This window comes from Lithobates pipiens, unplaced genomic scaffold (assembly GCF_037356315.1).
Source record: "Lithobates pipiens isolate NorthernLeopardFrog02 unplaced genomic scaffold, aLitPip1_a1.2 Scaffold_13, whole genome shotgun sequence".
NCBI lineage: Eukaryota > Metazoa > Chordata > Amphibia > Anura > Ranidae > Lithobates > Lithobates pipiens.
In genome coordinates, this window is record NW_027507718.1 from 12,474,129 (window position 1) to 12,487,664 (window position 13,536).

A 13,536-nucleotide genomic window follows, 5' to 3' on the forward strand; every position below is an offset into this window, starting at 1 on the left:
AGTGAAGGGAAATTTCCCCAATAGGATATAAATCGCAAAAGTAACCCTGACGGGTTTGCTTTTAGTTCTACTTTAACCATTGTAAAATACAGTGCCACAGGAATAAAAAGAAATAAAAGATGTAAGACTTCAAATACAGGCATACCCCACTTTTAAGTACACAATGGGGTTTATTTACTAAAGCTGGAAAGTGAAAAATCAGGCTTACTTGTGCACAGAAACCAATGAGCTTCTAACCCCAGCTTGTTCAATTAAGCTTTGGTAAAAAAAAACCTGGAAGCTCATTGGTTTCTATGCAGAAGTGAGCCTGATTTTGCACTTTCCAGCTTTAGTAAATAAACCCCATTGTGTACGTAAAAGTGGGGTATGCCTGTAGTAAGCTTAAAGCCCCATACACACTATCAGATTTTCTGCTGATTTTTTCCTTCAGATTTACCAAAACCATATAATAAGAGATCAAACCTTAGAGTTTCAATGTGTAGGCAATCAGGCAGGCCCTTGCACTACATGGTTTTGGTAAATCTGAAGACAAAAATCAGCAGAAAATCTGATAGTGTGTATGGGGCTTTATAGTAAGTTATGGCCTTTCTGAAACAATATATGTCTGTGCTACTATTTTCTTTTCCTGTACAACACTAGAAAAATGAAACCGTGAATTTGTCATAGTTAACATGTGTGTTTAATTTTACATGGCTACTGTATTTAAACTATAAGAAATTATTCAACACATTGAGCAAATAAATACTTAAAATCCATTCCATTTAATAGCAATTTCACATTTAAAAATGAAACAAAATACATTCTATATGAAGCAGTGTCTTGAAGTGGCTGTTTTATTTTACTTTTAAGGTGGACCTGTCTCTTATCCAGATTAGATACAGCTATCATGAGAGTTAGATAGATGTTTTATAACACCAAGATCAATGTTTAAAGCCCAGTGACCCGCTAAAACCTGTCAGGTCACAGCAACCAATCAGCAAGCAGCTTTGATTGTTCTGACTGATCTAAACTAATGAAAATAAAAATCTGATTGTTTGCTATGAGTTACAGTACACAATGGCATTATCATTATTATATAGGTTGCATATTTTAAGCCAGTGACCATTTTTTAATTTGTAGAACTAATACACCCTAAAACATATCCTAGCTTCCTCTCCTGTGCATGGGTGACACTTGAACTTTTGTGCCTTAATTTGTGACTTAACCAGACTACACATTTAGGGAATTAAGGACTCTTCAAATTATCCTATTACAAATGATTTGCTAACTATTGCTGCTGTACCTAAACCCCACAACAAAAATGTAATATTTTGCAGCTTACCAGTCCTTGGTGGTGTGTTAGTTTTTTGGGGTTTTTTTCTGGCATTTTCCTTTTCTTTTCTTTTTTTTGCCTGGTAACCCTGTGAATAATACATTCATTTTTCCAGTGTGCCTACGAAGGCAACCATGGTTGTAACACAGGCTGGACTTTATTCATGTCCAATACATGGTAGTTGATGGGATTAGTAATTTACACAATACTGATAACATTGTTTTTGCTGTTTTACAGTTCATTGGAAATGACAAGGACACTGTGTGGGTTATTTACTAAAGGAAAATCCACTTTGCACTGCAAGTGCACTTGAAAGTGCACTTAGAAGTAGAGTCACTGTAGATCCGAGGGGGATATGCAAGCAAAATAAAAAACAGCATTTTAGCTTGCACATGATTGAATGATAAAATCAGCAGAGCTTCCACTCATTTCAGATCTACCCCTTAGATTTAGAGCGACTGCACTTCCAAGTGCACTTTCCAGTGCACTTGCAGTGCAAAGTAGATTTGCCTTTCGTAAATAACCCCCTGTATTTCTGTCAAGATCAACAAAAATTTTCCAAGTAGTGGCAAGTTTCAATATGTTAATTTCTTGTTTTAGATAATCTTTAAACCAACCAGGCCCACACCCATGGATAAACATATTAAACAATATGTTCTATTAAAAATGACAAACCACAAATATATATATATTTGGATAGTGGATAATTCAGATTGGTTGACTCAACCTACCATACTGAAAGCAGCAACAGCAAAACTGTATAACACATTTTGGCCATTAATAGGTAATAAATGTTATCATTTGATTCCATATTTTAAACAAAGTGTATATAATCTTTGAGCTAATTTCCAGGTACAGTGTTAACTACACAGCCAAGATACACATATTGGAACTGATTCAGCTTCCAAATGTTCTTTAGGTCTACTGAGTTAGACTCGTGACCCAGGCACCCCTGCCAAACAGTGAGGGCCAGTTCACACCAGACACAGTTCCGTTCAGTTCCGTGTGCTTTTTTTCTGCACTAAAAATGCATGCACAGTGTTTTCCATGTATTCCAATGGTTCTACTTCACACCATGTAGTCAGTTTCTGGTCAGCTTCTGGTGCAGAAACTGACCGGAACTGACTGTTTTGGTGCAGAAAAAAACTAAACTGCACGGAACTGCATGGAACTGCATCTGGTGTGAACTGGCCCTAAAAGTCCTGGATCTTATTGCAGACTTTACAAACTCATGCACAATACAGTCTGGTCTGCCCTAGCTTGTGAATGAACTATGAAACAGCAAACCAATGAGGTAATCACTTTGTTCTTTACACCTTTTAGGAACTTGTTTGACCTTGGGTGCTCAACCGGTGACCCTCCAGCTGTTTAAGAATTACAAGTCCCATCATGGCTCTGGCTTTGAGAGTCATTATTGTACCTGTCAGCCTTGCAATGCCTCATGGGACTTGTAGCCACAGGTTGAGTATGCCTGTGCTAGACTAACAGTACTATGCAAAGCAATAGAGCCCTGATTTGCTGAGAGTGAGTTATGATCCTTTCTCTCAAAGATTTTTTTTTAAATATCTGCCTAGAGATCAGTTTTAATAATTAATACAAATAATTAGGCACTTTGTTGAAGACTAAAGGGCATATTTCAAGATTAATAGGAACTACCGCTTATAAACTTTATTTTAAATGTCTGTCATCATTATACTTGCTCTACAAGGGGTTTATTTAAGAAAACTGGAGAGTGCAAAATCTGGGGCATCTGTGCATGGTAGCCAATCAGCTTCTAACTTCAGCTTGTTCAATCAAGCTTTTGACACAAAATACAAAACCTAAAAGCTAATTGGTTTCCATGCAGAGCTGCAGCAGATTTTGCAATATACAGTTTTAGTACATCAACCCCATAGTATTCAGACATGGATTATATTGAGTCATGTGTATGTACACATGGTATGCAGACCACAGAGCTTGCAGTTGGTTGAGAATGGACTCCTACTCTCAAAGTTCAAATGAAAGTAATGGTCAACAGGGCTTTATCTATACATTTTTTTACTATGATGATGCAAAACTTTCTTATGCCTCCAGCTTCCTTGAACATTTAATAAACTGTTAGATGAAATATAATTTCCCAGAAATAAACCACCTGTAAAGGTAAAGCAATAAAGCCACTTCAGTTTAACTCTATTCATATTTTGCGACATTACATAGATCAGAACTGAGTATGCTCTATTTAATGAGACTCATCAATTCTTAAATGAGCTGTATGGATCCATTTTAAAAACCAACATAATGGTGAAAAAGGACTAAGAAACTCACCAAGACTGACATCTTCTCTTGCTTCCATGTGTTATCTTAGTACAGCAAGAATATATGTATCAAAAAGCATTTATAGTATTCACTATTGAGTGGTACCGAACTACATTCAGAATAATATTTTGTAACTCAGCGACTGATCGATATGTAAAAATGTGTTTTGTATCATTAATACTTGATTAATACCACATTCCTTCATCTCATTTTTACAGATGGCTCATAGAATGTTTAAGCCCAAGGTGCACTCTGAAGCAATGATAACACGTAGGACAACAATATAATCACAGTTTCATTACTTATACATCCCTCAGGTGCACTGCTTATGAAAACCTAACAAATTGCTCCTACTTATTTAATAAACTATTGTAATAGCACAGCCACAGCAGACAATCAGATACCCGCTTTTATTAGTCTTCTTATACATCACCGCTAATGCTAATACCTGATTGGCTGCCATGAGTTACAGCATATAATTGTTCTTTACAATATAGAATAGAATAATAGTGTACCGACAGTAGTTAAAGAAGACTGTATAGTCCGCCTGTTAAACCATGTTATTAAATAAGCCCCATTATTCTGAAGGACAAGGAACAACAGCAGCATCAGTTCAAGGCAATTGAAGTTTAGCCCTGATAGTCAGAGGTTTATTTTTATGATGCCAGTGCTTGCATCATGTAATGCCAGTGTGTGCATCTTGTATATCTCAGTCTATGAAAGTATTGAGGAAAAGTGAACTATTGCAGCAGAACTATTTTATAGGCAGGTGCTAGAAAATATAAAACATTGACAGATGCTCCCACAGTTTCCTCTCACTTCACAAGCTATGAGTTTCAACTGAACCTGCCGTCCATCTTGCTAGCTAAGTAAATTTTTACGTATCTTTTTCGCTTTTTTTTGTTTGTTTTTAACTCCAATCCGGGGAGTGAAAAATTATACATAGTAAATAAAGTTTTGAAGAACCTTTAACAATGCTCTGAAGCAACAGCACAATCACATTTGAACGTGTATTATTATTTCACTTTTTTTGTTATGTGTTTTAACCCCCGTGAGCGTCAGAATCATTAGCAGACCTCGAACTGAGAATAAGTTCTTTGCTAATGCCTCAGGTATAGAGGCTAATACTCATATCATTTTTTTAATCTCAAATATATTTTACAGTTACCAGTTTTGTCAACATACAGTATTTATTTACAAGAACCTGTACAAATGGTAGTTTTCATTACTGTGCAACTACATTCTTCAATAACTGACCCCTCTAGAGAGGACTGCATGAAAGCTAAAACAGGGCCTCACCAGAACAATCGTTGTCTCTACACTTTGGCATATGTAACTGTGATACAGGCTTTTCTCTTGCCTGTATATCTGGGAACATCTTTCAATAGTTGGACACATCATGCCGGTAACATAGATAAACATGCGCTGCCTCTGAGTATAACATCACAACTATCTTTAGAAAGGCTGACACATTTGTATAACGTTTTTCCTCTTTTTTACAATCTAATATAGAGAAATATAAACTTCAATCCTGAGCCCACAGATTGAAAATAAAAAAATAAATAAATAAAAAAAAGATGTATGTAGCCGACCAACCAATAAATGTGCACTCAAGACATCTTTTGGTTGTGCCATTGCCTACTGACTCTGTTACCAGAACAGAGGACAAGTAATAGACTGCCTTACACAAGGCTATCACCTTTTAATACACCTTAGCACACTTTCCAGCCTCCAATCAGAAAACAACCCAAGCATGTTGGACATCACAGGCTGCAATCATCACATGCACTATTTGCTTGTATTGCCTGCATATAGGGGCAAAGTAGACCAGTGAATGAGAGATTGTCTGTTGAACACACTGTCAGATACATTTACCATCACACTGTGATGATCTCAGTCTCTGAAAACAAGTAGTATCTCTTCTGATACTGTTTTACTGCACTAAGAAAGAAGATGACTACAACTATGGTAGGTTGTTACAAACAGGAAACAAATGTTTTTTTTTTTTTTTTATCATGGCCAATATGGTGATAGAAGACTAGCCACATAGAGAGCATGGTGGATTTATTCTCTTCTTATATGCATTGATTGTGTTTCCTCAAATTGCTTTAGATAGATGGTTAAACTTGATTCCATTGTTATGTCTCCTTATAACAGCAATCACATACTCATGATGTCCAAAAAGTTTCTTGATAGTGCACAGTCCAAAAACGTAGAAGTGAGCGACAGTCAATATAAAGTCTATACGTATGTACATAAGAAGTCGTCATGTCCGTGTCATACAATATTTTTTTTCCCTTTTTTCATCCACATCAAAGGCAGGAATACAAGAAGGCATTGTTAGATGTGGTGGACAGACATGCGTGCCAGCTGATTAACAGATAAGGTTTTAAGGCCTTTGTCTATGTATGCTGAGTTACATAAAGGCATAAGCATGTAGAAAGAGGAACTGTGAGACACAACCAAACATAGACTGAGGAGTAAGAGTAAAAGAAGATTTAGGCTCAGAATAAAAAGATACAACTTATTAATGGCAAATATCAATACTGTGTATTGTACAGATGGAGAAGTTTGTGTTGCTTGCCCTTTGATAGCTTCTCAGCATCTTTGTTAATAATACTGTCAGAGGTTATAACACATTTCACAGAGTTCAGCGGCCGTTCACCACATTCATTCATCAAGCCCATACAGGTGACACCTGGAATGTCTAGCCAAGAATGTCAAGGTATACAGGGGATGCCTTGGACAAGTTCTGAAGTAGGCTATGGATTTCTTTGATATTCAGCCTCATGTGAGGCTCCCTCTGCCAGCATCCCAACATAAGGTCGTAGACTTCCTTCGGACAAGTGCGAGGTCGCTGCAAGACTCTACCTTGTGTTATGCACTCAATCACCTGTAACATAGAAGCAGATTAAAATGACATCTTTATCAAATGGATAAAAAGCTACTAGATAATACAGTATTTTTAAATTAGGCATAATCTGAAATTCATCTGATACTGTTCAAAGAGTAAAAAATAGGAGTCCACAGCGGATCACTCCAAAAATGTTACAAACTGAGTAAAATGAGAAATATATATTAATAGCACTCTTTGACATGCAGTTATTCCTATAATGTGAGGACATTAACCGCTTGCCGACCAGCCGCCACAGTTGTACTTCTGTCATCGATGTCATGTTACGTCGATTCCAATTTTGGCCACAGTGCCCCTGCTCGCCCATGGAGCCAATGCATGTTTCCAGTTCTCGGAGGGGAGAAAAGACAGATTGTCTGTTCATACAGAGTATGAACAGCGATCTGCCATCTCTCCTACAGAGTCCCCTCCCCCTTCAGTTAGAACACACACTGTGTAAACCCCTTCCCTACCAGTGACATTTTGACAGTAGTCGATGCATTTTTATAGCACTGATCTCTGTATAAATGTTAATGGTACCAAAAATGTGTCAAAATTGTCCGATGTGTCCGACATAATGTCACAGTCCCGATAAAAATAGCAGCTCATTACCATTACTATTACCATTACTATTAAAAAATATATATTTTTTTTATATATTTTTGGGGATATTTATTATAGCAAAAAAGTAAAAAATATTGTGTTTTTTTTTCAAAATTGTCGCTCTTTTTTTGTTTATAGCGCAAAAAATAAAAACTGCAATGCCAATCAAATACCACCAAATGAAAGCTCTATTTGTGGGAAAAAATTTTTTGTTCTGGTGCAACATTGCATGACCACTCAATTGTCATTTAAAGCAACGTAGTACCGTATCACATAAAATGACCTGGTCATTAACCTCCCTGGCGGTTTGATTATTTCAGATTTTAGGTGCTGAAAGCGGTACAATTATTTTGCATGGAAATTTGGCGTTTTATATTGTAGTCCTGTAATTCTTAGGAATAACTCACTTAAATCTGTCCAGACCAGAGTCTAGCAGACATCCCGGGTATGATAAAGTTTGAAAAATGAAATCATAAATTATAATATAATAAATAACTATAAATAATTATACCAAATAATAATATAACAATAATAAAAATTATTCAATAATGTAATCAAATCAAAAACACTGAAATTTGCTCAGTTGCAGAATTGTCACTGTCGTTACTTTTCGATATTTGATGACGGATCTCCCCACAAATCTCTATCGCTTAATTCTAATTTATTATTGCTGTTTTCTAGCTGGTTTAAAACCATTTTTGATGTAAAGGGACAGTTTTGGTTGCTATGGACAATCTCCAGTTTCCAGGCATAAATAACAGTTTTTATAAGATAAAACTGCATACAGGGCACTGGACAGAACAGTAGGGACAAAGGGGATGTGAAATAATTGCATACAGCAATGTAATCTGTAGGATTACATTATACTGCATGTAATGTGTGTGTTTAACTTTTTGAATTTGGCGCCGTTCTCTGTCCCCGTGCGTCACAACGCTCACAGGGAATGGAGCTCGGCTCCGTGATAGATCGAGCGAGACACGGCTTGCTGGTACAGCGTGGGGACATTGCTGGATCCAGGGGACAAGGTAAGTAAACCTCTCCCTGCATTCAGCGATGCGGTCCCGAGTCTGGCGCGGGGTTACCGCTTTTGGTACAAAATCTCCACCCCGAGCCAGACTCGGGAATACCACCAGGGGGTAAAGCGGGCAAATCCTTCCGGTCCTTAAGTGGTTAAACATGCCAGATGCTGAGTTGATCATGACATTGTGACACAGTGCCGCATCGCAAAAAGTGCTCTGGTCAGTCAGTAAAATCTTCTGGGGTTGAAGTGGTTAAAGTGATTGTAAAGTTTTTTTTTGTTTTTTTTAGATAAGAAACATGTCATACTTACCTCCTCTGTGCAGTTGGTTTTGCACAGAGCAGCCCAGATCCTCCTCTTTTCGGGTTCCTCTTTGCTGCTTCTGGCCCCTTCCTCCTATCGAGTGCCCCCTTAGCCGGCAGCTTTCTATGGGGGCACCTGAGCCAAATCATCACAGCTCAGTGTATTCATTCAGACATGGAGCCCCACCCCTCTCCCCTCTGTTTGGCTGACTGACATTGAGTGACAGCCACAAGAGCCAATGGCGCCACTGCTGTGTCTCAGCCAATCAGGATGAGTGTCCTGGATGGCTTAGACACTCGTGGACATCGCTGGAGAGACAAGAGGCTCAGGTAAGAAATCAGGGGGTGCTGGGGGGGGGCTGCTACACAAAAGTTTATTTTTATTTTAATGCAGAAAACCTTCTGCCTTTATAAAACCCTTTAAATGTCATGAAAATTGACATGTGTGAAAATTCTAAATAGAGCAAAAGTATGCTTTGTAAATATGTTATTTATTCTACTAGTAATGCATTTGTTATTCGTACTGTCTTCCTGGAGACAATAATACCTTTGACTGATATAAGTAATATACAGAAACACAAACCTCATTATTGGACAACTGGTACCATGGTTGTTTTCCATAGGTGAAAATTTCCCATAGTACCACTCCTAGACTCCAGACATCACTTTCTGTTGTGAATTTCCTGTACATGATACTCTCAGGAGGCATCCAACGAATAGGCAACATAGTGTGTCCTCCAACCTAAAAAGAAAAGGTGATCTATTACCATAGGTAATTTATGTAGTATAATACAATAAAACTATTTTATAATTTTAAATACAAACATATGTAATCAAAGCACGTTGGATTTTCATTTTCAGTAAACAAACAAATGAAAAACTTTTTACACGGGAAATTATTTTGAGCCCCGAGATCATATCCATCAATATAATTTGCCCTACCCCTCTGCCATAGAGAGCTCAGAGCTGTTGGCTTTCTTTAAACAAAGAGCAAGCACTGTGGGGTTCAAGTGGTAGAGAAGTGAAAATGTTCATGTGAATAAAGTAAAGTTATTCTAATCACAAGGAAAAAGCTTCTGTTTGAATTCTCATATTAAATAAAAGTGAATATTCTCCACGTCTTTAGTAAATTAACTCCAATTCTTTACTTTGATGTCACTAAGTCTAATGAAGATACTTGGATAGATAAATAGGTAGCTAGATTGCCAGTACGACTGTAATCCTACACAGTGGTATGGAGTTGATGGTACATAAAATTTTGAAATTGGGCTGGGGCTCTTACATACAAAAGAGCTTCCAAGGTCACTCCAGATTGGTACTGGAGGAAGAACAGAAGCACCACACCAGAACGTTGGAGTCAAAAAATATTTACTCCAATAACAGGTCCAAGCAAAATTTGCGTGTATAGCCAATGTGTTTCAGGGTTTGAAATCGGGGCTTAGAGTATTAATAGAAAACATTTTTGACCCCTATATTCTGGTGTGGCACTCCTGTAGTTGACTACCATAAATTGGGATGGGCTGCAATGCCCACCCCAATTATCCATTGCCAACTATCCATTGGCAAGATGTGTTGGGGTACTTCTCAAAATGGCACGACGGTGTGAATAGGACCTTAGAGGTCCAGAAAGTACTATAGATCAGATTTCTTAGGATTGGGGTTCTTCTTTTTTTAGCACTTAATTTATTTGAGTAATTGCTAGAAATCTGTCTAGCTTATTTAACAGGAAGGATGTTCAAATAACGTTTGGAATACACGCCGTAAATGTGCCTTAATTGTTTTAAAAATACACACATTTACACGCCTAGTACAAGCATCATAAAAGATGCATTAGCTGAAAGCCTAACTTTTTCTAAATTACATTGATGTTACAGAATGAAAGGAGTTCTAGGAGAAACCAAACAAACATTTCACCTGATACCCTTGTTATTTATGACTATTCCAGAGACTAACGTATTTTTATAAAATGTTAAATTCATATACTATTGGATCTGCTACATTAAAGCTTGCTCATGTAAACACGATTTTGTTTATTTTCTTAACTTGAGGCCACAGCTGTTTACCCTAGCAGACTTTTTACATAAGTTACTCCTCTGCGTATGGGGTCCTTCATCAACTTCTATTACCTTCATTTCCCTCTTTCACTATTAAAACTAAACTCCAGGAAAATATAAAAAAAAGCCACTATTTAATTCACCGATCCAGAATGTTAGCACATTAAGTAAATCAGACTAGACTGCATTGCACAGTGCTGTCCATTTAGCACTGAGAACTTTCTAACAAGAGGCAAGAGTGGAATGAAGATCTGATGAGTGTCCTACTGCTTCCTAATTGTGCAATCACTGTATTGTTTTAATTGTCATCTGCAGACAGGTGCCATTAAAAGCAGAATCTCATGAGATTACCTATCTTTTGGCAACAATAGCTCACCTGATGTATAACTCTTTTTTTTTTTTTATTTAATACACTTTCAGTAATTTTAGACCTATCCTCACAAAGTACTTTCGTTTTCAGCATTTCCATAAAAAGACAATTAATATCCATAGCAACACAAGGAGGAATCCCCTGCAAGAGTCATGATAAAGAGTTTCTCCACCCAACAGTGATTTTTCAGTGTAAGGTATTTTCATGAGAGATTAAAGATAGCCTATAGCCTTTTTGATGTTTTTTTAGCTATACATGTAAATTGTAACAAACTGTTTAATTAGCATCCTTTTTATAATTCATTTTTAATATTAATGCTTTTGGGCAGGCATATATGTTCATTACACAAAATATGCTTCCTGTTGATCCTCTAGGCAATACAATAAAGTATGGTCTTGTAAAGTCTTCAGGATAAGACATTTGTAGAATATGATCGGCAGGATGTTGTGGTGATTTGGCAGTCCATTGAAAATGGGCTGTGGTGTGCTAATGCATGAAATACTATACGTTAACACACCACAATACATTGCACAGGTGTGAAGGGGATCTAAAAGTGAGATAAGAACATCAGAAGAAATCTGATCTAGATTGTATAATTTATTATTGTATGGAATTGGTATAGAGTGAATAGTTTTCATTGCGCTTTAAAAAATAAATAGTTCCTACCCTTATGTACAAACAGTATATACTGATAATGAACCATACATAAAACATAATGTTTAAAATATTAATATATATATATTTTTTACATGTTGCTAATCTTTTTTCATATACACACATAAAAGAAACATCAAAAAGTTTACAGGTCCTCTTTAAATAGTTGTATGTATTGTTGCTCAGCACTTTCATTTAAAAATGTATACATCATTACTGTAACTTATCTCAAACCCCTTTTTAACGACGACATGTAAGAAGACATTAACAGTCAGATAATGTGCCTAAAAGCCTAACACACTCAATATACATAACCTTGTCTATCCATCACAGCTTTATTTATTGATACTATTTCCTGTTATGTCTACATGATCAGTTCAATAAAGTTTAACTCACTTTAATACATTATGGTGACAAGCAAGCTTACAAAAAACCACATTGTGATCTCTTTGTGTTGGAGATAAAACCACATCATTAAACGTCTAGATATGAATGAAGGGTCCTTTTAAAGAATAGCCACCACCTTGACAATAACATTTTCATTATGAGCTGGATTTTGTGGCTTTAGGAACCATTATGATATTCTCTTAAGAGCTTCTAAAACCAACCAAACAGCTCAGATCAACACAGGGGCAATTGCCTAACCACAAAAGTAATGAATAAATAACAAGAAACATGTTTTGGAATTGCTATGTTTTTATCCCATCATTGGCATAGTCTGTATGGCGATCATATTAACCTCAATAGCTTCCTTGTTTTAATCATTATGTTATATTGTACAAACTGCTTATCAAAAAGGGGGTCAGGTTTTCTGTAAATGATGTAACTTATTAAGAGCACGGGACAGTTAATGTCTACAGTATTTCACCTCTAATGAAATAATGTATTATCATGAGGATCAGGGTGAGGCAGACATCCCACAGGAGAATGACTACATAACAGATCACTATAGGAATGAAGCAAATAGCAAATGTGAGCTGATGACATCATAGCATCAGTTGAGAAAAATGGCAGTATGAAGTCATCATATCTAAATAACCAAGATGTGCACATACTCACCTGTTGTGGTTTTTGTATGTCTGCCCTCTGCACTTTAAAAATACATATTTAATAAAAGTAATGCTCAATGTAAATGTATTGTTTCACTTTAAATTAAAAAAAAGAGAGAATTGATAATAGCCATTTAAGAAATATTAAGTCAAACCTCAGATTAAAAGTTCACCTTTATATTAAAAATAAAAACTCTTTGCAGCCACACCCTATGCTGATTGGATCTTACAATCATGCTTGTCCTCTGGTAACATACCTTTGGGCAACATTTGTGATAAAAGAGGAAAAACTCGCACTGTTTTGTATGGCTCTGTCCGGTCTTACAATTATGACAGTGCGCCATTAGGACAAGCAACCCCTAGCACTGTAGGAGGTCGTTCCATCCTTTTCCCAAGGGCTAACTATGTGCCAGGTGCTAGACATGTGCAATTTGTTTCTGTCCAAATACAAATTCGGACTAATTTTTGGTTATTCAGAGATTACAAGGAGGCCCCAGATCCCGCCCCCCCCTCCCCCTCTATGTGACTGGTTATCGGGTACATTGTACCTCTACCCATTCACCACAAAAGTATCAAAAAGTAAAAACCACAAGAAACTGTTTTTGACAAGTCCTTTATTAACCACTTCAGATCCGCGCTATTGCCAAATGACGGCATTAGCGCGGACCTACATTTTCAGGACTACGTCTATTGACGTCGTCCTGGTTACGAGCGGCCTGCGCGCCCCCTGAGGGGCGCGCGCGGCGCGCTCTGTGATCGGCGAGTCCGTGAGACTCGCCTGATCACCGATCCGTGTAAGGGGTCGATCCCGACCCCTTATCACGTGATCAGCTGTCAGCCAATGACAGCTGATCATGTGATAGAACGGAGCCGGTAATCGGCTATTATTCCTCCTCGCGCTGACAGCGCGAGGAGAGAAAAAAAAAGCCGATCACCGGCGGCCGTGATCGGGACATCAGTCCCGATCACGGCCATCAATACAAGGG

The 13,536-nt window shown here is 37.3% G+C and overlaps 1 protein-coding gene across 8 annotated transcripts in view; it reads right to left on the reverse strand.

Annotated features, from left to right (window-relative positions):
- Positions 1–740: 740 nt before the first annotated feature.
- The window catches only part of NTRK2 (neurotrophic receptor tyrosine kinase 2), a 312,631-nt gene continuing 299,835 nt past the window's right edge, over positions 741–13,536 (reverse strand). For all 8 annotated transcript variants that reach the window (XM_077474847.1, XM_077474853.1, XM_077474851.1 and 5 more), the window contains 2 exons: positions 9,007–9,165; positions 741–6,500 (listed from right to left, as the gene is read on the reverse strand). In XM_077474847.1, the coding sequence (XP_077330973.1) occupies positions 6,315–6,500; positions 9,007–9,165 (345 nt within the window). In that variant the 3' untranslated portion in view covers positions 741–6,314. The remainder of the gene's footprint in view (positions 6,501–9,006; positions 9,166–13,536) is intronic.